The sequence below is a fragment of the Triturus cristatus genome, chromosome 4_1 (genome assembly GCF_964204655.1).
Source record: "Triturus cristatus chromosome 4_1, aTriCri1.1, whole genome shotgun sequence".
NCBI classification, from domain to species: domain Eukaryota; kingdom Metazoa; phylum Chordata; class Amphibia; order Caudata; family Salamandridae; genus Triturus; species Triturus cristatus.
In genome coordinates this window covers 930,024,847-930,052,504 of record NC_140585.1, presented here as the reverse complement: position 1 = coordinate 930,052,504, position 27,658 = coordinate 930,024,847, and the positions used below count along the sequence as shown (strand labels likewise).

Here is a 27,658-nt window from a genome sequence, read left to right as displayed (position 1 = left end):
ACACAAGGGTGAGAGACTGTGTGAGTAGGCACTGGCACCTGATTAGGAGTGATCCAATGCTGAGCAAAATTATAAAGCGCAGACCACAGGTGACTTTCAAAAGGGCCAAATCCATGAGGCAAGAACTTGTAGACAGCAGTCCGGAAATACCAAAATCTGAGAATTGGCTGAATTCAAATCCAGGGTTTTACAAATGTCTAAAATATAAAGCCTGTACAATTGGAAAAAATACCAGGACAGTTATGTCTCCCCTGATGACCAGTGGAATTTTAGATGCTTTTTGAATTGTCACGGTGACTATGTTGTGTACATTCTACAGTGCTCCTGCCCAAAGGTATATGTAGGTAACACCATTCACATGGTCCATGTCCGCATACTCCTTTCAACACGGGCGGTTAAAAATAATAAGACCTATCCTGTGGGCCGCCATATTAATGAGTTCCACAGGGGCAAGTTGGAAGATTTAACTTTTTATACAGTGGACCAGGTACCCAAAATGAGAAGAGGGGGAAACAGAGCGAGAAAAGTGTGGCAGCTAGAATCAAAATATATTATGCTATTCAACACTAGAATTCCTTCTGGGTTAAATACAGACGAGGATCTCCACGTGCATTTAGGCCACTAGTAGTGTCCAGATTAGATGGCTCATTTTAAATCACATGCTACCACTTGAGAAAATGATTGCCAAAAGTGTTGGATGTGTTGATCTGAAATATATATTGTCCAGGTTTTAACTATTGAAGTCAAGATGTGATGTGCCAAAGGATGATTGCAAATTAATTTATATTTTTTTATTTATATATACAGCAACTTTTTCAAAGGAGGAATCAACTGAAGAATATAAAGGAGGTTGTTGTATAGTTATATATTTCTGTAAATGAAAAATGCACTAACATTTTATAGATTGTTCTTGATGGGATATAAAAATCGATTAATCGAAATTGTGATAAAGCACAAGCACTTTATGAATCTCTGTACTGTATAGATTACATGCCTGCACTAAACACTTTATAGAGGATATGATATAGGGGAGAGAGAGAAAAAAAGCACTTGCACTTTATCCCCTTTTAGAGTAATGATCGATTATTTATTTTAATTCCCCATATCATCATTTATCCCAAATGAACCATAAGAGAACTATGTTTGTTTACAATGCATCTGCACTTTATTCAAATTGATATGTTGGAAAGGCCTCCTTGGTGTTTTAAATGTTTTTAACTTTGTTAATATATATGATGTTAATATATATTTTAAAGTTTTAAATATTGAAATATTTATAAGTATTCCAAGATGCACATGTTAAATTATAATATGCATATAGGATGGAGCACTATTCTTGTCCCACCAGGTATGAAATAACAAAATAACCGTGGATGTAATGCAAAACTAAAAAAGAAAAAATCGGGTACTTGCTAAGTATTGAAAACCTGAGTAGGAATGGTGAGGCGAGATTTCATATCGCTTGACTTCATGTTATTCCGATATGGATCAAAAAGATAAATATTAATATACAAATTCCTTTTAAATTGTTATCAAATTTGTTAAAGCATGAAATGAATTTAGGATTATTGTTAGGAGATCAACACAGCAATTTGGCAATATTTGTTTTGGATCACATTCTGGAGTATAGTCTGTCTTCCACTGTAGTGGTGGAAGCGGACCATGTGATCGGGAGCTTGTATTTTAAAAATGTTGTCAATGCAATAACGTTTGTTTGTGTAAACAAGCCTGCAGAAGCAGGCGAAACGCCGTCACCGAGCGAATACAAGTTTGAAAGCTTTTAAGATTTGAGTCAGAGTCCATGTGTTGGCGTCGGAGTGTATATATATGTGTGTGTGTGTGTGTGTGTGTGTGTGTGTATATATATATATATATATATCCAAAGCACAGAACTCCACCTGGGGCCAGCCGAACTCGCAGCGGGTGCAACCGGGAAGCGGTGGTGGAAACTGCTTAAAAAACAGCAAAAACAAGGAGTTCATGGTACTCCCAAGGTCCGGTGCACTCACGGGGTTGTGTCGACTATAAAACATCATTAGACGCGTCTCTGGCTCTTGCCGTCATCAGTGCGGAAAAGCCGTCAATAAAATGACACAGTCATTTAAACGGTTCTGCTTTATGGTCGGTGGATCCTTGGCCAATAAATGGCCGGCAATGGGGCGTCACCGTTTTCATCATTTATTGCCTAATGCAATGTTGATGGCGCTTTTAATCCAGCAGCAGGTGAGGGGATAAATAGGCACATTCATCACGGCTGCCAATTAACCTTTTTAGCGATGGGAGCACCATCGACATTGCATTAGGCAATAAATGATGAAAACGGTGACGCCCCATTGCTGGCCATTCATTTGCCAAGGATCCACCGACCATAAAGCAGAACCGTTTAAATGACTGTCGTTTTATTGACGGCTTTACCGCACTGATGACGGCAAGAGCCAGAAACGCGTCTGCGGATGTTTTATAGTCGACACACCCCCGTGAGTGCACCTTGGGAGTACCATGAACTCCTTGTTTTTGCTATATATATATATATATATATATATATATATATATATATATATATATATATATATATATATATACATATATATATATATATATATATATATATATATATATATATATATATATATAAATGATAAACTCAATGCCATTCAGGTCGAACTAGTAAGGTAAAAAATAAATTATGCATTGGCAGATTATATGACATTCCTAATGTCAGACTTTACATGAGCCCTTTAAATCAATTTGTTCATGCCATCCAATGTACAGTGAGATGTTGGAGAACAAGAGTACAGAATCTTGATGCCATAGTATGCACCTGATCCCTTCCCTTTTCCCAGTTAGGTATGATGAAAGGTAAGGGCATAAAAGGATGAAGAGCACACTTGAAAAATATGGCAAACCGTGGGTTGTTGAAATTGTCCTTCTAAGAAATATGATGTTACTGTAAATTTGCAGAGCTGCAACATGGAAATCAGATGACACATTCTCTAGTTATTGCGGACTAGTCTCTGGTGCACAAGCCATTAGCCTAGTCAGGCAAGCATTTCTCAAAAGTATCTCCAGATGACAGGCGACTGCATTCACCACCTCACTTGTTTCTCATTGCTGCAAAATGTATATCTGAAAGAAACAGTTAAGATATAAATTCCTTACCTTAGAATCTCCCCCAGGCGTCAGACTGGAACCGGAAAGTTTTTCGGCAGCAGTACTCCTGCGCGTCGGAAGGTGCCGTCGGTCGACTCCGAGTTTGTCATCAGCGTCGTGGTTGCCGGGATGACATCTCGATAGCTACATAGACGCTGCCCTTGCGCGCTGACGTCAGTTCTTTCTTTTTCCGCGCCACCAAGCGCAGATCCGGAGAAAGCGGTGCCCCCAGTCAATTTTTGACTGAACTTTTTTCTCGACTTCTGTCGACTTTGTTGTGTTAGAGTCGTTCGACTTCTGGTGCATGAAGGATGCCTGGCTTTAAGGCTTGCGGTTCCTGTAACCGACTCATGTCGGTGATAGATCCACCCCGCGTGTGTCTCTACTGCCTGGTGCGCGACCACACCCCAAGTCGTGCTCTGACAGCCGGACCATGACCCGAAGTCTTTGCGGGAGCGGTCCCGAAAGCTACTCGAGGCCCGGCAGCCACCAACACTCTTCGTCGAAGTCTTCGCACTCGGTGTCAGGTAAGTCGAAGCACAAAAAGAATTCGAAGAAGCATAGTCACTTTTCGACTTCTCCACGTCCGTTGGCCGACACTACAAGGGATGCAGGTGGTGCCCCTCCCGCGGCTCCGTGTGCGGAGCCCACAGGGTCGACTCCGGGTTTCCCTCCCTTCCTGGGACCCGGTACGACCCCTGCCCAGCTTCGGTGTTTGTTCGAAGCGATGCATGTCATCTTTGGGCAGCCTGACTCCGCCGGCACGCCTTCGGATCCCGCAGACACGGCTGGGGGCCTGGGCCTCTGGCATCAGCGGCTTCGGCCTCGGTGCCGCAGGGTCCCCTTGGATCCAGGCCTGGATCCAGATCGGCGCCGGTTGACCTCGTTACACCTCCCCCGGCGCCGATTCCACCGGCACCACGTCCGCCACCGGCATCGACTGTGTCCCCAGCCGACGTCGACCCTGGCCTCCACCTCAAGGTAGCCATGAAAGTCGGAAAGACGCCGGATCCGGCGCCGAAAGGTACTTTTGTGTCCCTGTTCTACCCTGGCTCTTTGAGACCAGATTGGCAGCCAGAAGAGGGTGAGGAGGACTGGGAGGGGTCTGGAGACCCTTTGACAGATTAGATGGTGTATGAGCAGGACTGGAGAGAGGAACTGGGGATGCCAGTGGTTTGGATACCTCACAAGACCATGGCATGTTATCTCCTACCGTCGCTACGGAGGAGGGAGCATCATACGCAGTGGTGTTGCGTAGGGCGGCCGACGCTCTCCACCTCGAGCTACCTACTGTGGCAGTCAGGACTAACCTCCTGACAGAGGTGCTTCAACCGGCGGTGAGCTCTTCAGAGCCCCTGCTGCTGTTTAATGAAGCCATGATGGACATCCTTTTGGGCACTTGGTCCAGGCCCAACACAGGGGCTCCAGTGGACAGGATGATTGCCCGACGCCACCACCCGGCCCCGGGTGACCCTACTTTGCTTTTCCAACACCCCACCCCTGAGAGCTTGGTAGTCCAAGCCTCTACGTCCAAGGGTGCATTCCCTACCACACCCCCAGATAGGGAATCCAAAAAGCTGGATCATCTTGGGAAGAAGAGGTTTTCTTCCTCCAGCTTGGAACTGCGTTCGGTAAACACTGCATGTCTATTGGGCCGTTATACCCACTCCGTGTGGGACACGGTTGCGCAAGTGCTGCCTCAGTGCCCGGGGGAGGCCCAGGCCGTGCTCTCTCGAGCGGTTGCTGAAGGGAGAGACGCAGCGAAGTTTACCATCTGCTGTGGGCTGGATCCCGCCGACGCACTTGGCAGGACAATTGCCACGTCAGTAGCCCTTTTGACGCTACGCCTGTTTGCGTTCAACTGTTTTTTCAGGGGATGTCCAATCCACACTTATGGATATGACCTTCGATGGCCAACACCTTTGCGTCGACAAGGCGCTATAGTACTTTAGGGACTCTCAGGCTATGGCCAGGTCCTTGGGCCTCTCCACCACTGACTTTCCACAGAGTCTGACTTTTGTCCCTTTTGTGGCTACAGAAGGAATGACCCACTACGTCCCGATCAGTGCCACAGGCTGGCGCAGGCTGTTCAGCCCTAGCGCGGCCGGAGATGTGGAAATCACCGCCATGGTTCTGGAGGCCAGCGAGCGGGTCAGTCTACCACAGCCCCCTCTGCAGCCGCCTCCAAACCTTCCTAGTCCGACCTTTCAGGGCCACCAAACGCCAGTGGGCGGCAGAATCCGCCATCCCATCCCCCACTGGCGCACCATCACGTCGGACAGGTGGGTTTTGCAAATAGTTGGAAGGGGCTACTCCCGCCCCTTCAAGACTACCCCTCCACCCATGCTACCTCAGTACCATGTCGGAGGATCACCTGGCCCTTCTCTAACAGGAAGTTTTGTCACTCTTGGCCAAGGGTGCCATCGAGCACGTTCCTGCCCTAGAAGTACCTCGTGGTTGTTGTTCCCACTACTTTCTGGTGCCCAAGAAGGACAAAGGCCTGCGTCCTATCTTGGATCTCAGAAACGTCAAACCTTCCTCCGGAAGGAGAAGTTCCAAGATGTTGACGCTTGCTCAGGTCTTGTCTGCTCTCGACCCTGGAGTCTGGATGGTAGCGTTGGACTTGCAGGATGCTTATTTTCACATCCCATCCTCCTGGCCCATTAGCGTACCTACGGTTCATGGTAGGCCACGAGCACTTTCAGTTTACCGTGCTCCCATTTGGCCTTACCAGAGCGCCTCGGGTGTTCATGAAAGTGATGGTGGTGGTCGCAGCTCATCTGCATAGATCAGGGGTTCCAGTCTTCCCCTATCTCGACGACTGTCTGTTGAAGGCGGGCTTGCCCCAGGGTGTCGTCTCCCACCTCCAGACTACGGCCGACCCCCTGCATTCGCTGGGGCTCTCCATCAACGCGCCGCAGGCACACATGACCCCCTCTCAGAAGATCCTCTTCATCGGAGTGGTTCTGGACACGACGCAGTTTCGGGTTTATCCTCTCGAACAGCAATACTGGGATATTCGGGCTATGATTCCGATCTTTCAGCCTCTATCCCGGGTTTCGGTCAGAATGACCCTCAGGCTGCTGGGCCTGATGGCCTCCTGCTCCTGCTGGTGGATCATGCCAGGTGGCATATGCGGGCTCTGCAGTGGGACCTGAAGTTCCAGTGGGCCCAACATCAAGGGAATCTGTACGCTTGCGTCCAGATCTCGGAGGGCACTGCACACCAATTGCAGTGGTGGCTTACGAACCAAGATTGGGTCGAAGGCAGATCCCTCTCCCTTCCTCAAGCAGAGTTCACAGTGGTGACTGATGCATCACTTCTGGGATGGGGCGGCCACATGGTGGAGGCAGAGATCAGAGGCCTCTGGTCTCCGGCTGAGTCCGGGCTCCACATCAACCTTCTGGAGCTTCGGGCGATTCATCTCGCACTCACGGACAACACCACCGCCATGTGGTACTGCAACAAACAAGGCGGGGTGGGGTCGTGGACCCTATGTCAGGAGGCTCTCCGCCTCTGGACATGGCTGGAACATCAGGGCATATCAACACCTGGCAGGTTCTCTGAACGCCAGGGTGGACGAACTCAGCCGCAGGTGCATGATGGATCACGAATTGCCTCTTCACTCCGAGGTAGTGCAAGGTTTCTTTCAGCAGTGGGGAGAGCTTTATTTAGATCTATTCACCACCGAAGAGAACGTGCAATGTCATCAGTTCTGCGCGTTGGAATTTCCAAGGTGGCACTCGCTAGGCAACACTTTTTGTCCCGAGTGCAGTTGCGGTCTTCTATACGCCTTTCTGCCTATACCACTTCTGCCCAGAGTGCTGAAGAAGATCAAGCACGACCGGGCCCAAGTCATTCTTGTGGCTCGGGATTGGGCACGAAGAGTCTGGTATCCCGAGCTGCTCAACATAGCCATCGATCCTACGATCAGACTGCCTCTTCGGGAGGATCTTCTGTCGCAGCAGCAGGGGACGGTCCTCCACCCGAACCTGTTCAGCCTCCACCTCCTTACGTGGAGATTGAGCGGCAGCAGTTGACGTCGTTTGACCTGCTTCCCGAAGTCTGCGATGTTATCTTGGCAGCCAGGCGTCCCTCCACTAAGATGGTATACGCCTGCAGATGGAACAAATTTGTGGCATGGTGCACAGCAAAGGCTTTGGATCCCCTTTCCGCCCGTCTTTCTGAGGTGCTTTTGTTCCTCCTTTCTTTGGCCCAGCAGCTCTGGGCACTCTCAAAGGCTACCTCTCGGCCATTTCTGCCTTCCTTAGGCTTCCTGATCAGCCTTCTCTTTTCAAGTCCCCTGTTGTAAATAGATTCCATAAGGGCATTACTCATCTCTTTCCTCCTGTTCCCTTCGAACAGATTTGAACCTGGGTGAGTGAGCTACAAGCTCTTTCTTCCAAGCCTCCCTTTCTGGCTGTCCATCCGGACAAGGTCGTCCTTAGAGCTAGACCTTCCATTCTTCCCAACGTGGTTACTTCTTTCCACATTGGCCAAACCATCACTTTGCTCACCTTCTTTCCACCTCAGCATCCTTCAAAAGAGGAAGAGAGGCTACACCGGCTGGATCCAAAACGTGCGCTTTCCTTCTACTTGGTTCGCACAAAACAATTCCGGGTGGACGACCAGCTCTTTGTTGGTTACGTGGGCACTAAGAAAGGTCGGGCCATGCACAAACAAACCATCTCCAGGTGGGTCGTTCTGTGCATCAAAGCCTGCTACTCTTTGGCAAAGAAGGAGCCATTCCACCAGGGCGACGGCAGCTACTACTGCTTTGGGACGAGCAGTCCCCCTGACTGACATCTGTCAGGCAGCTACGTGGGCATTGCTGCACACGTTCACCAAACCTTACCGCCCCATAATTCCTCCCCGTTGTGCGAACTGACTTCTAGGGTTAAGGTCATCCTTTCAGGGCCCTAGTTTTGTGCCCCAGTGGTCAGTGTCTTGCATGGCTCTGAGCTTCTGGCGTGGAAAGCCGTGACGTCAGCGCGCGAGGACGGCGTCAATGTAGCTACTGCGACGTCTTCCCGGGGACCACGGCGTCGATGATGAACGCGTAGTTGACCGACGCCACCTTCCGATGCGCAGGGGTACTGCTGATGAAAAACTTTCCGGATCCGGTCTGATGCCTGGGGGAGATTCTAAGGTAAGGAATCTAGAACTAACCTATGTTTCTTACAGATATATTGTTACCGAAGGTAAGTAACTTATTCATTAGGGTTACTAGAAAAGGCAAAGTTACTGTAAAGTAAGGCAGTTCTGTAGCAAGAGTATCTTCCCTGATGAATACCCTAGCCAGTTTCATAACCAACCATCTCATTCCGTGACTGAAGACCTCAGTTCTACCCAGTTGATGATTGATAGAACCGAGCAGAAAAAATTGCAGAGATGGTTCCCATGATGCTGTTTGGACTGAGATGGTACAAGCTCAAGAGATTGTACAAGCTCAATCATTTTAAGAAAAGCATCACTTTTAATGGACCCCACTTTTCATTTTTTTCCATTTGTGTGTTTTTTGGGGGGAAAATTAATATTTCTGGAGTCTCACCACACAGATGTGACTCATTGCAGGGTTACTAAGCTGTAGAAGATGATGTTTTTTCCTCGGACATGTCAGCCAACTCTAGTCCTTCAACTGCACACTCTCTGTTGCAGAGAATTCCCAGGGGTAGCGGCAGAGTAAAGCTGTAGTTACATGTGTATCATTTTCTCCTTTTTTCTTCACACTGAAATAAAGTTTCCAGGTGGAAAAATTCCTTCCCCTCTAGTCGCTGTAAAATAAAAGGGGGTTTATGTGCACTTGCCCACATTCACTGCACAACTACTCTTAAAAGACAAAAATGCCAATCTAGAAGTGCAGTGGTTGTTAGAAAAGACATTATAAATATTTGTGAATTCTAACTATTTGGGTGTTCAACACATTGACAATCCAGACATGGGACTACAGAAAACCCATCCATCTGGTGCATTTCTGTCTGGACTCACCTGAAATCTTACTCAGATCCTACATCCAAACAAGGAGGTAAACACCATGGCAGACACATATGTAGGCTAGTGGTGAGAGGTAGCCAGTGGCATGTTCGCTGAAGTGGGAGTTGGAGGTTGTGGTGCTCAGTGGGCTCATTATGGTTATGATGGGTGGAAAAGGCAGCACCTTTCCCAAAGCCTGATGGCCACCACTACTAGTCTGTGGGATTGAAACCAACCATTCCAAGATGGCGATAGGTTTACTTCCTCTTGCGTTCTAAGAGTGGCAGAATAGCTCAAAGACAGCCAAAACGTAACTACCTTGCCTGGCAACTGAGTGGGTTTGAGTGTCTTTGTCCCATCTAGTTTGCACCTGTTATTTTTCTATGATTGCACCTTTATTGTTATTGCTGTTCCCTCTGGTTCTTCTTCCATTCAACATTCTCCTCTGATTGAGCTTACTATTGATGTTCATTTGCGCCGCCTTTGAAATGCCGATCAAATCTCTTCTTGGAGTCTCATCCTCTGCATGCATCTCTTGGGGCTTTGTTCCCCCCTACTTCCAGGACAGTGAGTGCTATGAATGAATATAAGACTGAAAAACTCTTATTATTCACTGTGTTTACATATGTTTAATAATATTTGTATTACAGCACTCCACCAGAGAAGACTCAAGTGATTCTTCCTTCCCTACCACTTTTCCTGTTTCTCCTGTGTCTGGTGTACTGGTGTTTCACTTGCTGCACAGGTTTATTAGGCTACTAGAAGGCAAAGGGGCTGCCTGCTGGTATAGTTGGTCATGACAATTTCCCTCCATGTCAAATGGTACCTGCAAGTGGTAATAAATGCTGCCCCTTACTCGGTGAATTGGAATATGTGACTTACAGTCACAGATCTGATGTTTGCTTATATAGAAATCACATACCTGTCTAAAAATGTTTTAAGAATTGAATAAATACTGTTCCGTTTGTTATATGTGCAGCTTAATTGAAAAGAAAATGTTACAACAGTATTTAAGAAATAAGTTGCTTGTTGTAAATACTTTGCTGTCAATGGAGAGTTGTCTGTGAGTTTCCACAAAACCTTTGGTGGGTATGAGCATTATTGCTTAAGAAAACCTATGAGCTTACTGTTTGGCATGAAATTCTCAAGAGGACTGTTCCAAACCAGAGCAAAAACTACCAATTTACATATGTAGGTGAAACAGGTTAAGAGAACAGGAGGAATAAGATGAAACAGCAAAAGAAAGAATAATAGAAAATTAAGAAGGTGGAGATTGGTTAAGGAATTTGAGCAGAGGAATTTAGCATGCGATTAATCAAATTTTAAGCTAATTGGAGACTGAATCTCTCATTTTGAAAGTATTTCACCCTATGTCTTATTAGAATGCTTGACGCACATTTATGTATCTTACCTTTTAAGAATTTACTTGTCTACGTGAGGTTGAAACTTCATTCGCACATCTCCATCTATCTACTCCCTCCCTCTACATGCAGATATTGCCACAAGAGTCTCCTAATCTATGCTGTTGGTCAGAGACTAGGGAAAGTTCTTACCGTGCAGCAACCACTGGAGACTTTTTGCCAGGATCCAAAGTTGAACCTGTGGGTTCCTCGCCCAATGATCTTGTGTCCTTATTCAGCAGCTGCAGCCGGGAACTGAGTTCACTGATCACAGTTGGCTTGTCTTCTACTGACCCATGTGTTGGTCTACTCTCTACAGGATCCCCCCATAGCTTGGACCTTCTTTGAAAGAGGTAGCGTGGGCGGCCAATACTGGTAGAGGCCAGAGTGGCTGCGTGTTGCTGGGAGAAGAGCTCGCTGTCCGAAGACTGCTTCAAAAGTGGGTCCCTGAAAGTAACCTGCCCCTTGCTGAGCTGGGACTTGAGTTTTGGCTTAGGAGGCACTGGTGGCTTTTCGAGTATAAAAGTTTGTCCATCCGCAAAGGAAGTGTATGTGTCAGTGGGTTCCCCACTCTCCGAAGACAGCGTGGACATGCTGGAGACTGTGGAGATGGTGCTTGTCGTCTCTAAGTGATGGTCACTAGAACTTCTGGTGTCCACTTCTTCCACTCCTGAGTCAGCAGCAGACTCGGGGGCTACGGAGGCATCAGAGGGCTTCCCTGAGGGTGTTCCACCAGTGGTAGAAGGTGCTACTGCTGCCGCTGGTATGGATGGCGTTGTAGGCTTAGCCAGTTGGCTAACTGGTGTGCCAGGTTTGGTGACCAATACTCCATTTGCAAACTCATCTGGAGGAGGCAGCAGTCCAATCTTGGCCAACTCCTCCCTTGTCTCTTCATCACTTGAAGACAACTGAGCAGGTGGCAGAGAAACTGTATATGGCTCTACATCTTCCTCTGAGCTTCCCTGCCCAAGTGTCTTAGCAGACATCGGGCTGAGTGGAGGCTTGCTCATAGGACTGGGCGTAATCTCCATTCTTTGTAAGTGACTTGGTTCTCTGGGTACTTCAGTAACTGCTGGTCTCTCTTCTTTCCTTCCAAGTCCTATCTCCTCACCATTACTAGTTGCATGGACCATAATTAAACCTGCAGTCTTCTGCTGAGATGTATCTACTATACTAATTATCATAGTCTTCAAATCTTCATGTTTCTTCTCTTCCTTTTCAGGTTTTTCTGCTCGCATCTCCATCTCTTTCCTCAGTGTAGAAGGGGTACCCCAATGGCCTGGTATTGGGGACACAGCCCCAGGAGCTGGCTCATAGGCTTTGCCTCCAGGAGAGAATGCAGGTGATATTAAGCCTTCCAACCCTTCCCTTTCTGTTTCTTTGGTTTGGATGTCCACGAACAGGGGTGTTGCTCTGTCAGAATCAGGGCTTTTGACCGGGGTTGGAGACCTTGATGAGCCTTGGGTGGCTAGGGCCCTCTCCCTTGCGGCCAGCGCAAGTGCCAGGGGTGAATTGGGATCCAGCGGCTTTCCTGTAAGAGGATGGATGAAGGTTGAAGATGAACTACTGATCAATGGCTTTAAAGCTGAGACAGGGGAAGGCAGCAGCACATCTCGGCTTCCTAGCAATCGCTCATCAACAGACCTGGACTGCTGCAAGGATGGCAAGTCAGCAGTGGGGGAACTTCCTTCAATAGCCCCCACTGATAGGAAGACAGTGGATTTCCGCTTCTCATCAAGACGTCGTTCTCTGTCCTTCATTACAGTAGCAAGGGCAGTGGCAAAGGGGCTGCTAAGCTGCTCAGCTTGGGTCATGCCTAACTGCTGTTGCAGGTCCATCACACTTTGGCGAGGACTTCTGCGTGTGGGAGAGGGGTCTCTAGAAAAGCTTCCTGCAAGGGACAGTGCTGCTCTTTCTTGAGCATCCTCCACTTGCAGCTGTTTCACCAAAGGAGTCTTTTTCCTATGAGGTTTTGTAGGGGCGAACAAGCTCACATTAAACTGACCCATGTTGGCGTAGGGATTGTCAATTACGCGCCCTTTCCGTTTGAGCTTTTCAGGTGGGGTGGAAGAAGGTCCAGGTCGGGGGATTTCAGTAGGTTCAACTGGGATGTGGGAGGAATCCTGGAGAATGATCATAGAGCGGGCTCGTTTCTGCCTATCTGGATGTGGGATGGAAGTCCTTCCTGGATCATAAATTTCTGCTGTGCTGATAACTTGTGGAAAGCCATGAAGTTTAGCCTCAAGAGCTGGCTTAAAGCTAGATCTTATGGTCTCATACACTCTCCCGGGAGGTGGAGGGGGTGAGAAAGATGGTGGTGCAGCTGTGTCATAGTAATAAGGAGAAGGAGGAGAGGGGGCTGCCGTCTGAGGTGGGGGTGGAATTGCTTGTCCTTCTTTAACTGTATCCTGCATTGATGTGCTCCGGGGGAATTTTCCATCCAGAAGGGAGGCCGAAAGTTTCTCATCTTCTCCTGCCAAGAGATGACAAACTAAATCAGACACCATGTGTACATACATGTAACTTTACAAGAAATACTTCATCTGGGCAGTAAAAAGGTAATACTACCATAAGGATATTAGAACAATTTTCAAGTGAGGCAGAGTTCTGCAGTTAGCTAGGAAAGTATATATGCATTTAAAAATTTAAAAATCCTAGTAATAATTTTCAGAACCATCAATGACTCAGGACCCATGTACCTAAAAACCAGAATCAAACCATATAGTACCCGTAGGCTTCTGTGATCATCCTCGGAAAATCTCCTGGCACCTCCTGCCTTCCACCTCTCATCTAGAGGAGGAAAGTCAATTGCATTCCTGGGAACAAAAGCATGGAATGCCTTGCTCATCCACCTGAGACTGACTCAGTCCGAACCTCTGTTAAAAAACTCCTAAAAACCTGGATCTTTGCAGTCCCAGACAGTTAGTGCTATCACTTATCTGGCCCTCCCACCAGTTGGCCTTTCTAATACCTCACCACAGCCCCTGCCCAGTCTTTCCGATAGCGGCAAGATGATCCCCGGAGTAAACGCTGTGCTCTATAAATATTACCAATCATTCATTCATTTAGGGGAGGATGCTAGAATGGACTGATATATTTAAAGAGTCTTCACCTAACACAGGAAGAGTGGTGAAACTCAACTGTTAATCGGTGCGGTTTTAAAATTCCATATCAAGGACCTGTGCAGTGATCTTTATTCTGTCGGTCAGGGTAGGGGACAATACGTCTGCCACCCTGATAGACAAAAGAGCGCCATATTTAGAGCCAGCCCAGCAGTGATCTCTATACTAAATGTTTTGTTGACTGCTGCTGTTGGAATTGACGGCCCAAAGTGAAAGCTTTTATTTTTGTAAACATATTCTTAAAGACCCCACACCCAGGGAATGTTTTCACTGGGCGTGGGGGTCATTATTTTTCTTCCAAAGTAGTGGGGGAAGCTCTCAGTAAATGTAACCACAATTTTCCAGTGAAATCTGATTCTCTCTTATAATCGAAATAGACTTATTAGTCAAATCTCACAATGTATAAATATTCACAAAGGGTCCAAAATATATTCTTTAATCTCATCTTGACATATATAAGTAGAACATAGACACAGCCAATGTGTTTTTTCCAGAGAGCAGAGGGACTTCTTCAGGGCTGATAGAGAGCACATAAAAGACAGTACGCAAAGGATAAAATCTTGAGTAGTGCAATCTTATATAGTAGGCACAAAAAGAACGACCAACCTAAAACAGATATAGATAATCTTAGGACATAAAACCACAAATAAGTTCAGTACTAATCAAGAGAAGAACACCATAATATATGATTTATTTTTCTTCTTTTTTTTTTTTACATTATTCCCCTGAAACATATTTTACAATTAATTCTCATGGGCAACCTTTTTGCATCAATCAGCAATAGATATACTTCTAATCCCAACTATTAACTCATTGTCTCTCATTGTGCAATTAACATGCATAAACTCATTAATATTTATCACCAACATGGCCTGAATTATAGACATTCAATCTAAGTAGAGACAAAATGTCATTATCCTAATCCTAAAGCAAGCATAATTTGTTTCATTTAAGTTAAAAAGTAGAGAAATTCATATTAGCGACATGATTTTTGGAATTGTCTACACCAGCTATCATGTTAAACCAGCAGTCATTTTGGCCTTCCTTTCGAGAAATACCACAAATAAAATCAAGAGGGTTCGATAATATGTGTTTTACCACATCGATTTCTATCCAAACCTGTATGTCTATATATCATCAGTTTTCATCATCAAATGTAATAACTGCAAAAGTCCCCTAAAAAAGATATTATGTTCAAAAACATGTGTATACAAAATTGTAATGAATTGCCATTTGCTGTTAATATGGCATAAAGACTAACACATTTAGAGAGATTTGATTTTTGTAGTGTGCGCTAATTTTGCAGCTTTGATCTGAGTAAAAACAGTGGACAGCAATCCGTACATAACTCCTATCAAATAAAAATATATCCTATAACAAAGGTGTCAGGATATGTCTGACTATCCCGAACAATCAAGAGACACACCAACAGAACAGCTAAATTACATTGATCTGAATAAATACGTTGGATGGTAATCCCTACATGGCAGATATCGAAAAAATATATATCTTGTATAATGAAAGCATCAGGACTGACTACCCTGAACAGTCAAGAAGCATACCAACAGAGTCATTCCCACTTAACTGGTGCATCAGGCAATTTATAAATCAGAAAGAATAATTCAATAAACATTATATCAAGCAAACATATATTGTATATGATCTAAACCAGACTTGATTAGGGGTCCTAGGACTAAGGTTTAGGAGTCCACCTTAACATGGTGATATAATTCTTCTTGCACCATGTTACTTATGCAGATAGCTACCTATATTGACAAAGATGTTGACTACATTTCAAGGTGGTATTGAGTTTAAAAGTGCTCAAAATTTAGCAAACGTTCTATCTTAAAAACATGTATTGGGTATCCTCTCAACCGGAGATGATTTAGTGATCTAAACTAAAAAATTAAAAAACACATTGAGATGGTGATGTAATTACTCAAACACCATGTTACTTGTGCGGATAGCTACTTTAACTAGCAGCCTGCGAAATACAAAAATATTGGAACGAGTAGTCATAAAAATTGTTTTTTCTTCTTTCGCTGCTGCATCCATAACATAAATCACTTCTGCATTTGTAAGTGCTCTTTACAGAAAAAAATCTTAAACAAGTTAAGTAATAGGCAGATTGCAAGATTAATTAATTATAATTATTCATCTTATCTTTTTACCTTGTATTTCCATGCAGACTGAGTGTTTGTAATCGCGTCTTTAAAGGGGCTATATTGTATACTCAGCTTTTCAAGTGATCACTTAACCACATGGGTCTTCTTGATTTAAATCATGATATTAAAATTAATTACTCTTTCAAGATGGTTGCAACTTTGCTGTGCGTTAGTTAATGCACCCAAGTCGGTAGTGTACTACTTCTGGGTTAAGCTTATATATTTGCCGAGCATCCAGTATAACACCCATTAGGCACATGATTACAGAAACTTGTTTTGCATGGAAATACAAGGTAAGAAGATAAGATTATTAATTATAATTTTGAGCCATTATCAGGCTACTTAAAATGTCTTATGCATCACTTTACTCATTTATGATTTTATTCTGTAAAGAGTACTTATACAATACACGTATGTATGATATAACATTTGCTGACCTTTAAGCTGTTCTGTATCTCAATAGCTGCTAGAACAGAAGTCAACAGCTGTGTCAGCATAGGTAGCTATCGGCATTAGTAACATGAAGAAGAATTATATCATCATGTTAATCTGGATTTCTGAACGTTAGTCCTAGGTCACCTGATCAAGTCTGGTTTATATGAATACAATATATGTTTGCTTGATATAGTGTTTAATGAACTATTAATTTTATATATATATAAATCGCCAGACACGTCAGTGGAGTGAGATGGATTCCTTTGGTATGCTTCTTGACTATTCGGGGTAGCCAGACATATCCTAATGCTTTTGTTATACAATATATATTTATTTGATATGAGTCATGTAGGGATTACCACCCACCATATTTATTCAGATAAATGCAATATAGCTGTTCTGCTTGTCTCCCTCTTGAGTGATTGGGATATTCAGACATATTATGATGCTGCTGGTATACGATATATATTTACTTGATATGAGTTATGTAGGGATTGGTGTCCACTGTTTTCACTCCGATCGAGGCTGTAAAATTAGCATACTCCAAAAATCAAATCGCTCTAAATGTGTTACTCTTGAAGTCATATTAACAGCAAATGCCATTTCATTACAATTTTTTTATGCACATGTTTTTGAACATAATATCTTTTTTAGGGGACTCTTGCAGTTGTTAAATTTGATAAGGAATAGTGATGAAATATAGACATACATCTTTGGATTGAAATCGATGTGGTAAGACACATATAATTGAACCCTCTAGATTTTATTTGTGGTGTTTGTTAAAAGAAGGCCCATATGGCTGTTGGTTTAACATGACAGTTGGAGTAGACAATAACGAAATTCATGCTACTTATATTAATTTCTGTACTTTTTAACTTAAATTAAACAAATTATGTTTGCTTTAGGATTAGGATAATGGCCGTCTGTCTCTACTTAGATTGAATGCCTATAGTCTCAGGCCATGTCGATGATAAATATTAATGAGTGTATGCATGTTAATTGCACAATGAGAGACAATGAGTTACTGATCGTGATTAGAAGTATCTATTGCTGATTGATGCAACCAAGGATGCCAATGTGAATTTATTGTAAAATATGTATTAGTGGAATAATGTAAAAAACTAAATTCTGTGTATTTCAGGTGTTTAACTTTTGATTGGGACTGAACTCATTTTTGGTTTTATGGCCCAAGATAGATGAAGTATGCCACATAGGTACCATGTTTTTAAGCGTGTGTGTTTTTAGGATGATTGCGCGTTTTATGGGTGCTATATTTGATTGACCCCTCAAGATTTTAGACTTGGCTTATTGTCTTTTATGTGTCTTTTTTTATCAGCTCTGAAGAAGTCCCTCTGCCCTCGGGACAAAATGTGTTTGCTGTGTCTATGTTCTGCTTATATCTGTCAAGATGAGGATAAAGAATACATTTTATACCCTTTGTGAATATTTGTTCATTTTGAGATTTGACTAATAAGTCTGTTTCAATTTTGAGACAATTGGGTTGGGTTTTCTTTGGAGCGGTTAACCCAGGCAGTGCAGCACCGCACCTGTATCTTGGAATGACTTTGAGTGCAGTGACATATACCATAACTGTTCCTAATCACACAGTCATTATGTTTGTTTTCTGTTTGATACTGCCAGGCTTTCCCTAGTGGTGATGGATAGAAAAAAAGAATATCAGACCGTCAGCTCTAAATTGGGTAGTCAGTCTGATGCCTTTACTACGATGCCAGGAATGGAACCGCCGACCGAAAGATGATCGACCACCCAACTCTAAATAGAGTGGGCAGGATGATGGTTTAGCCAACAGGATACTCTGTCACATTTGTGACAAAGTACCCTGACTGCCACTCTCTAAATCAGGTCCCATGTTTAATGAGAGTGTAGGGCTGTTGTTGGACAGGTTCTCCAGCAGTTTTTAAGTACTTTACTTTGATTGGAATTAAAAGTAGAATTGACCTTCTCCAAGAGATGAACGTCTTTCCAATGTACAAATAAAACCAAAATTGTAGTTAGTTTGACACTTCTTAAAAGATTAACAATAGAATGTGGTGATTATAGAGGCTTTTATTTTCTGAATTGAAGAATTGGTTCTCTCTATAGTGGTCTCGGATCGTGCACAAATATGGAGATATTCACGGGCATATTTAGGAGGGCTTTGTGTCATGCTTGCACCACCCAATGTGGTACATGCACAACATAAAACCTCTAAACCATATTTATGAAGCCACGCAAAGCCACTTTGTGTGGCTTTAAAAAATATGGATTAATGCAGCGCAGCGCAGATTGCGGATTAAATTACTCTGCGCAAGGGAGGCGTTCCATTGGCATTGCAATAGGTGTTTCCATGCAAATCCCATGGTTTGACGCATTCCCAGATTTATACAACCCTGGTAAACTTGGGAATGGCCAAAAACAATATGCCTTCCCAGGTGAGGCGTAACAAGGAGAAATATCTTTATTACTCCCCGTTTTTACCTCTTTCTATGTCTGCTGCATTCTGCACCACACATAGAATGAGGAAAGCGGCTCGATGAATTGTTTTTGTGCAGAGGGTGCCCCTTCCTGAACAAAATCAATCCTGCACAACACAGGCACCCTTGCACTATGGTGCAAGGATGCCTGCTTAGGGGTTAGACTGCTGAAACTGCACCAGCGCAGAGGCAAAGGATAGGAATGCGCTGTATTGGATAAATACAGCACATTCCTGTCCTTTCCTTGTGACGCAGGGCAGCGCAGCAAGGTAATTTGATGCACCGCCTTGCTCCACAATTCTCGTAAATACGCCCCTCAGTGTTTAAAAACTTAGTTAAGATAAACATCAAGAAGAGTTGTGTAAGTAACTTTATCATGAATGAATGAAACGCATTTATAGAGCGCACGGCTACTCAGCCAGAGTGTCCCGGCGCTAATAGTCTCTAGCTACCTTCCCAAGTGCCCTTAGTTGCAGAACAGCCAAGTTTTAAGCGGTTTCCTAAAAACAGCCAGATCAGTTATGGCTCTGAGGGACGCCGGGAGCAGGTTCCAGGCTTGGGCTCCCAGAAACCAAGAGGATCTTCTACCAGATCGAGCTCGATGTATCCTGGGTACAGAGGCCAGACCATTCTTTGAAGACATCAGAGTTCTGGATTGCGAGTAATGGGATACTCTCTTCCTGAGGTAGCCAGCACCCATGCCATGTAAGGCTTTGAAAGTAAGCATCAAAGAGTTAAATGTAATCCTCTTTCTCACAGGTAGCCAGTGCCGGGCACTGAGGTGAGGGAACATGTGTGTCCTGGGATTTAGAATCAGAACCAGTCTCGCCGCTGCATTTTGAACTACCTGCAAATGGTTGAGAAGATACTCAGGCAGACCCAGGTACAATACATTCACATAATCTAGTCTGGAAGTGACCAGTGCCTGACCACAATTTTCCTTGTACTTAATTATGATATATCACTTAAATATACGTTAGCCAATGGAACAACCCATATTAAGGGCTGGATTTTCACTTTTTAATTTACAGCACTCAACAAGCATAATGATTATGAAACATGTTTTTTCTTTCTAGTGATAAAAACGCTTTTGCAAACCATATTTTGTGAGACGATTGATAGTGGGTTTTTTAAAGCTATTCATTAGACTGAATTATGAATTATTGGATGAATCCTGAATGTTGGATTATGATTGACTCTTTGTGTCGAATGTACCCATATTTTGGTGATATTGGATAGCCAACATATAAGTCACCTGTAGGATGACCACATGTGTCCTAGTCAAAATGCTCTACACTCTTGTTTTTTGATCCTCCATTTAACCCCTATGCCACTGGTGAAGTCTATCACCCTGATAGCTTTCTTTTCTTAATAAAAAAGGGTAAAGGAGAGAATGTGCACATATGCGCACAGTATTGGGCCGAAGTCATGTTTACATGTGCAAGGCATATCAATATTGTCTTTGAAAAGCAGTTTAGTTCCTGTCAGTAGGTGACAGGTTACTCATAGGGTATCTGCTATGACTACACATGTCGAAATTATGAGATGTGCAGATTTTATAGTGCATGGTGCAATAAAATCTGCATCCATCAGATAAATTTCAGCAGGTAAAACATGCTTATATTATCGGGGTTCTGATTTGAGCACGGAAGGGGTCCTAAAATCTTGCTTCAGCATTGAGTTACCATCAAACAGAGAAACACGACATTAGACGAATGCCTCGATTACGAGTGCTGTGCTGAATTGCGGTAGCTGCAGAGGTGCCACAATTACGAGTGGATTGGACTTTTCAGAGGTAAATATCCATATGAAAATATCAGCAGGTAAAACCTCTAGAGATTTACTGAATGAGAAGGCCCAGTAAATGGCAGAACATGACGATTTGGGTCCCGAAACCATTGAAATCAGCATGTTATTCCTCTTTGCAAAGGGTAAAGTTCTTAAGAGGTGCTATTTATTGCACACTTTAAATTCTGAACTGCGGGGTATTGGCTCCAAATAAGCCAAGTGTTAGGTGCCCTCAGTGACATAATATTTTTACTTTAGAACCAGATGACTTACAGGGACTACAGAAACCTCGTTAAATCTTCAGTGCCTCCCAATAAGTTCATAGTCTCTGACATACCTACCACGATCAGAATGGTGACTTGAATCTCACAACTGTTGTATTCAGCCACATCCCTTGGACATATCTTTGTTAAAATAAGGCAGTTTAAAAGACCATCCATTCTATGAAATCAGTTCCTTTACAGTCAAAGGTTATCCAGCCCTTCAAAAGTATTTTGGACCCGAAAGATATTCTTTTAGAGAAAAGCTACCCGGTAGTGGACAGGGTACACACTTGCCAATTGAAGCTTCTATGGCCTTACCGACAGATTTTGTTCGGGACATTCCTTTGGGTAATGAGATGTGCGGCGTCTCGCTTCCTGTGAGGTATCCGGAATGAGCGGCCAAACCCTGGCGTTCAAACAGCGACTAAATGCAGAGAAAAAAGAAAGCGCTCAGTATGAGTTTTTGTTAGTTATGCATTCTCAGCCAAAGCAGTGAATAAGGTTAAGGTTAACATATAGATATCCTATTCAGGTACATCGATATACACCCAATACAACAATATTTAAGGACCACCCACACCATTGTTTCTGCCAGTAAATCCACCTGCTACAGTAACATCGACTCCTAACTTTCAATATTTGTCTTTGGTTTCTGATGGCGATTTCTAAAAACTGCAGATTCCTCACTTTAGAATAATCCCCACCTTAGACTATTCCCCCGCGTGAGACTGGATCCAGAAAATCTTGAGCAGTACGTCTGTGTGCCGGTAGTTGGTGTCGTTCAGCTCCGTGTTCTCTTCGTCTGCATCAAGAGTGATGTTGAGGTGCGTATATAGCCACCACCCCAGCACGCTGACATCAGTTCCTTTTTTTCTGGGCCAAGAGCGCGGATCCAAAGAGGTACCTCTGTCAATTTTTGACCAACTTTTTTTTACTTTTATCAAAATGTTTTGAGCTTTCGCTCCAGTGTGCTATGGAAATGTCCCCTGCAAAACCTTCAGGGTTCAAGCCTTGTGGGAATTGTCACAGGCAGATGTCTGTGTTCGATCCCCACTTGGTCTATTTCTGATGCTTGGGGTCGGAACCTGAACTCTAGGCCAGCGCTGAATGCAAGTCGATGCACCAGAAGGAGATTCGTAAGTGGGCGATGAAGTTCCTAGCAGTGCTGCGAAAGAAGGCTCTGAGCAGTTCTTGGTCTCGTTCACGCGGAAGATCTGGAGGCCCTCCAGGAGCCATTTCCGTGGATGATTGTCTTTCCACTCCAAGACCTCCTCGTCGAAGAAGCACAAAAACTCGACGAAGCATTCTCTGACTTCCCCTCTCAACCTCATGCTTCTAGGCGGTTTTTCTGGTGGGCATTATATCGACTAGGGGGGTCAGAGAGCTTCATGCTCTGTTGCTTCACCCTTCAAACACCAACCTCTTCCCGGACAAGGGTATACTTGGATTGTGTGCCTCTTTACTCCTGAAGAAAGTCATTCCCTTTCATATTGGCCAGAGCATTACTGTGCCTGCATTCTATGCTCAGCCTCATCCTTCCAAGAAGGAGGAGAGACTCCATTATTTGGACCCTATGATAGCTCTCTCCTTCTATATGGTTCGCACCAAAGACCACTGGGTTTGCCAGAGCGAGGAAGGGTAAGGCTGTGCAGAAATAGACCATCTCCCGATGGATAGTAATCTGCATAACAATCTATGGCACATTGACAACAAGGCAAACCCCTGAGGGCTGATGGACTTATTCCACCTGGGCCAAGATCGCCACTACTGCTTTAGTAGTGGCGAGGGTACCTGTCCTGAACATCTGCCATGTGAGCATCACTCCACACGTTCATGAAGCACTACTCAAAGGATAGTCCGGTCGTCTATGATGGGCATTTCGCCCGTTCGACCCTCCTGGACTATTTGGTCTCAGCCAGTATGCAGACCCACTGCCAGGGAGGTATTGTTTGGGTATATATTCTGTGGTAAGGAATCTGCAGTTAAAAGTCTCTATCAGAAGCACAAGTTACTTACCTTCTGTAATGTTTTTTCTGGAAGAGACTCTTTCTAACCACAGATTGCTCACCGACTCTCCCATCCACCCCGATGTGCAACCTGTCACCTTCACCCAAAGGATCCTGTTAGACTCTACACACTGGTCAGAAAAAAACATTGGTTTTTATGTTGCTCCACATTTTTTAGTGCAGAAATAGTCACAAAAGAAACTGATGCCAGCAAGCGGGGGTGGTGTCTATGTAGGCACTGAGACATCACTTCCAACTCAGCTGAACCAGAGCCTAACAACGCCACCTACCTGTGCACAAAGATACTACTCAAAATTTTACTGATCGAGTCAGGTGCCTGGGGAATATTCTAACGCGAGGAATCTGTGGTTAGATAGTCTCTACCAAAACAAGTACATTTTTCATTTAAACCTGACTATCCGCCTGAGTCTATCCCATCCCCTCCTGAATGCATTTACTAAGTGTGCACCAAAAATCCATATTGGAAGGTGGTTTCGTTCACCTACTTTCCTTTTTGTGAAGAAAATCTTTTCGAAAATACAACAGGGTGGCTCTGTGAGTTAACTGCTTACTGCTGACATATACTGTGGCCTGCAAGTCACCAAATTGCACCCAGCAAAGCCCAAAGCCAACTCAGGCTAACGTCTTTCCGAGGTGCTTTGTTTTCAGCGCTGACAGAGGCCACAATTGTGGTTTGCAATGAAAATATCATAGGAAAAAAGTACACTGCAAAAGTGTGTCAAAAATGTTGTCTGCTGAAAAAATAGAATGAAATAAATAGTGCATACAAAATAATCGAACATTTCTATTCATTATAGGGTAAAGGTAAGTGTCCTGGAGCAGGGCCGGGGGATCCCCCTCAAAAGTAGAGGAAAGCATTTACAGTGAGGTGTGGAAGGGGGTGGGGGAATATATAAAAAATGAATGTTTCCGGGAAGGGCAGCATTAAGGTGGTAGCAAGAGGTTGACAAGGTTCAGAGATGGGTTGTGTTAATGCTACCCTTCCTGAATCCTAAAAGCCCCTAACTAACCTGTAAGGGATGATTGGTGGTTTTTAGTGTTCAGGAATAGGTAGCATAAAGGGATAGTAAGGGGTTTTTAGGGCATATGGAAGGGTAGTGTTAAGGGGTCATTTTTTTAGGGTTCGTTTTTAGGGTTCTGGGAAGCGTGGCAATAAGGGGAAGTAAGATTATTAGGCTCAGGGATATGTAGTGCAAAGCTAGTAAGTGGCTTTTAGGGTTCCATTCATTTGGGGTCCCCCATCATAGCGGCCATATGTTGGATCTAACGTTTGGCCCAAGAAGAAAAATGCAGAACTTCTTATCACAGCTTTGGTCAGATCGTTATCTGATCAACTTTAATGTCATGTATTAATGAGGACCCTGGTCAGTCTAGATCTAATAGTCTCCATTTGAAAGATCCCTGGGGCAAACTATTCATTCCAAAATTTACAGACAGACTTGCGTCAAATGCACGTGTCCAAAATACGGCTATATGGCGGATAGTTATAGAAGTTATGTTCAGTGGCTCAATTTGGCCCTTGAAACAGTGCTGCAAGAAGGTTGCAGACAGGTATGAAAGACCATCTACTCCCTTGGCACATCGCCTCTTTTAAAAAGGCCAATTGTGGCTGTAAGAAGCTGGAAATAGCCTGGTGCGTGGATTACTCCCCAACTGCCAAAACAGAGCTAAGGATTGCTCGTAATTCATAAAAGAATGGTACACTCGACAAAAGCAAAGGCTAAAATGATTACGGCCCTCAGAATTCCTCTAAAGAAATGTTTTCAATAATGTCATCCCTATAAGCACTGATATTCTCAGGGACATGCTGATGAGTTGCAAAACTATTTCGTGGATAAAATCATTGCTGTATGCAACTCTTTTGTATACTCAGCATCAGGTTTTAGATCTGAAATAGGGAGATAGAGGCGGTTTCCCTTCCGATTCTTAGCGTGTCTGAACTGGGGGCCTCTAGTGACAACCTGACCCTTTAATGTCTGTTGGAATTGTACCGGCAGCCCCTTGCCTAGAGCAATTGGTTTTCCTCTCTGTAGAAGAGTTTAAAGAAATTGTCAGTACCACCACGTCTCTGACTCTCCCATGGACCCTGTCCACAAAAAAAAGAATCCTTTTTGGAGCTAGCTGAACCACTTTTGGATACATTCGATAGCTCCTTTACCAACGCTTGGGTACTAGAGGAATGGGAAAAGTCTTTGATTGTTCTTTTGCGTAAAAAACAAAAAACTAATGCTGACCAGATGGTTCTTTCCAACTTTCGGCGGATTTCATTATTGCCTTGCTCAATAAAAATCCTTGACAAGCACGTTAACAGACGGATCTTAGATTTTTTGGAGCAACATCAGATTCTACAGCCTGTACAGTCTGGTTTTCGTCTGGCACACATCACAGAATCATTGCTGGTCTCCGTTCTTGATGACCTTATAATGCCGGCCGACAAAGGATACATATCTTATGGTCTTGCTGCTACTGGACCTGTTTGCCACATTTGATACAGCTTGCATTCCATTTTGCTGACCAGACTGACGGAAGCAGGGATTTATGGGTCAGCATTACAATGGTATGAATTCTATTTGAAGGGTAGATGTTAGGCTTGCCTCTTTTTTTATCGGAATTCAAGACATTGAGCCAAGGTGTGCCTCAGTGGTCGACAGTTAGTCCCAACCTCTTCAATTTTTAGATTTGTCTGCTGGCCAAACTTGTCAGATGATTTTGTCGTGATTGTATCAAGTATACAGATGATATGCAACTGATTTATAGCTATGGATCGGTTGCAGATTATCCACCTGAAGGCTTTTCACTAGTGTATGTCTGCAGTCACCATCTGGATGAAGCACATTTGAAATCTAACTCACATAAAACTACAGTGTTGTGGATTTGTAGCAATCACTCTGCCTGATCTGTACCTTCTGATTTTTGACCTCCGTCTTCGTCTAAACCTCCGTCTGGTAGGTATGGTGAGGAATCTTAGGGGCATATTAACAAGGGCTTTATCTCCGCTTTTTTGGCTTTAAAAGCCAAAGAAGCGGAGATAAAAATATCGCCCTATCAACAACAGGGTGCTAACATGCAAAATCGCATGTTAGCACCCTTTTTCACTACGCTTCCCTTTGCATCTCTAATGAGATGCAAAGTGGGCGTTCCAGAGCAAAATAATAGGAGAAATGTCGCTAAGCGACACTTCTCCTATTATCAAACTTCACGCTAACCCTGTTAGAGACAAAAAAGCAGCGCTAACCACGGTTAACGCTGCTTTTTTACGTATGCTAATTTTCAGACTTAGCCATGTAATCCAATGGTAGGTGGATTACATGGCTAAGTCCACCATGGGCTATCAACAAGGATATCCCTATCCTTGTAGTATTATCGCTGCATTACCAGCGATAACCTCCCAAAATGCCGCTATCGCTGGATTTTTTATCGCCTAGGCGGTTAGCGTTGTTAATAACGTGATAACAAGGCGATATTATCCAGCGATAGCGGGCGTTAAAAAAAAGTAACGCTAAGCGCCCTTAGCGTTAATTTTCCCTGTTCCTTGTTAATATGCCCCCAAGTTTCTATTTGGAGACTGATTTGTCTCTAGTGAAACAGGCAAATCATTTGTCCTTCACCTGTTTTTTTCTGCTTAACGTGTGTTGAGGAACATTCTTCTGCATCTCGCACACTCTGCAACCAGTGGTAGTCCAGACGACTATTCTGAGTCACCTGGACTATTGTAATGTAATTTGTGTGGGTGCACTGGACTCATTACACTGGTTATCAGCGACCAAAAGGAATTAGTTTCGAATCCCTGTGCATTGTTCATATAGCCTTCTATGATACAGAGCCCATCTGCCTTTGAAAAAAGTTTACTCGCTATGTTCCTAGTCGCACTCTTCAGTCCACTTATACTTCTCTGGTGGTGGTACCGAGATTTAATTTGGGGGCGACTAGCCTGTAGGTCTTTGATGCTAAATTGTGGAATGCACTTCCGATGACATTGCAGAAAATCCGAGCTCTATTGCGCTTGCCCCTGGAAGGCCTTTAATACCTAGCTGTAGTAGAGTTCTCTTCAAATTTGGGGGGAACAACCTTTACAACGCAACTTTTACAACGCACTACCATTACAACGCATTTTTTACAACGCATAATCCATTACAACGCATGACATTACAACGCATGACACTACAACGCATTTTTAAAAACTACCTTTACAACGCATTCCATTACAACGCATACTACCATTACAACGCATACCATTACAACGCATAATATTACACTATACTATCCAACACTTACCCTACTGATGCACCCCCTGGAGTTAGAATAGTAATTTTTACCCCTATACTATCCAACATTTACCCTACTGATGCCCCCCCTGGAGTTAGAATAGTAATTTTTACCCCTATACTATCCAACACTTACCCTACTGATGCACCCCCTGGAGTTAGAATAGTAATTTTTACCCCTATACTATCCAACACTTACCCTACTGATGCACCCCCTGGAGTTAGAATAGTAATTTTTACCCCTATACTATCCAACACTTACCCTACTGATGCACCCCCTGGAGTTAGAATAGTAATTTTTACCCCTATACTATCCAACACTTACCCTACTGTTGCACCCCCTGGAGTTAGAATAGTAATTTTTACCCCTATACTATCCAACACTTACCCTACTGATGCACCCCCTGGAGTTAGAATAGTAATTTTTACCCCTATACCATCCAACACTTACCCTACTGTTGCACCCCCTGGAGTTAGAATAGTAATTTTTACCCCTATACTATCCAACACTTACCCTACTGTTGCACCCCCTGGAGTTAGAATAGTAATTTTTACCCCTACACTATCCAACACTTACCCTACTGTTGCACCCCCTG

General features: G+C 43.9%; 1 protein-coding gene across 2 annotated transcripts in view; it reads right to left on the bottom strand.

Moving 5' to 3' along the window:
• SHANK3 (SH3 and multiple ankyrin repeat domains 3) overlaps window positions 1-27,658 on the bottom strand; it is a 2,151,740-nt gene that overhangs the window by 87,891 nt on the left and 2,036,191 nt on the right. For both annotated transcript variants that reach the window (XM_085653773.1, XM_085653774.1), the window contains 2 exons: window positions 21,089-21,194; window positions 10,677-12,996 (listed from right to left, as the gene is read on the bottom strand). In XM_085653773.1, coding sequence (XP_085509899.1) covers window positions 10,677-12,996; window positions 21,089-21,194 — 2,426 coding nt within the window. The remainder of the gene's footprint in view (window positions 1-10,676; window positions 12,997-21,088; window positions 21,195-27,658) is intronic.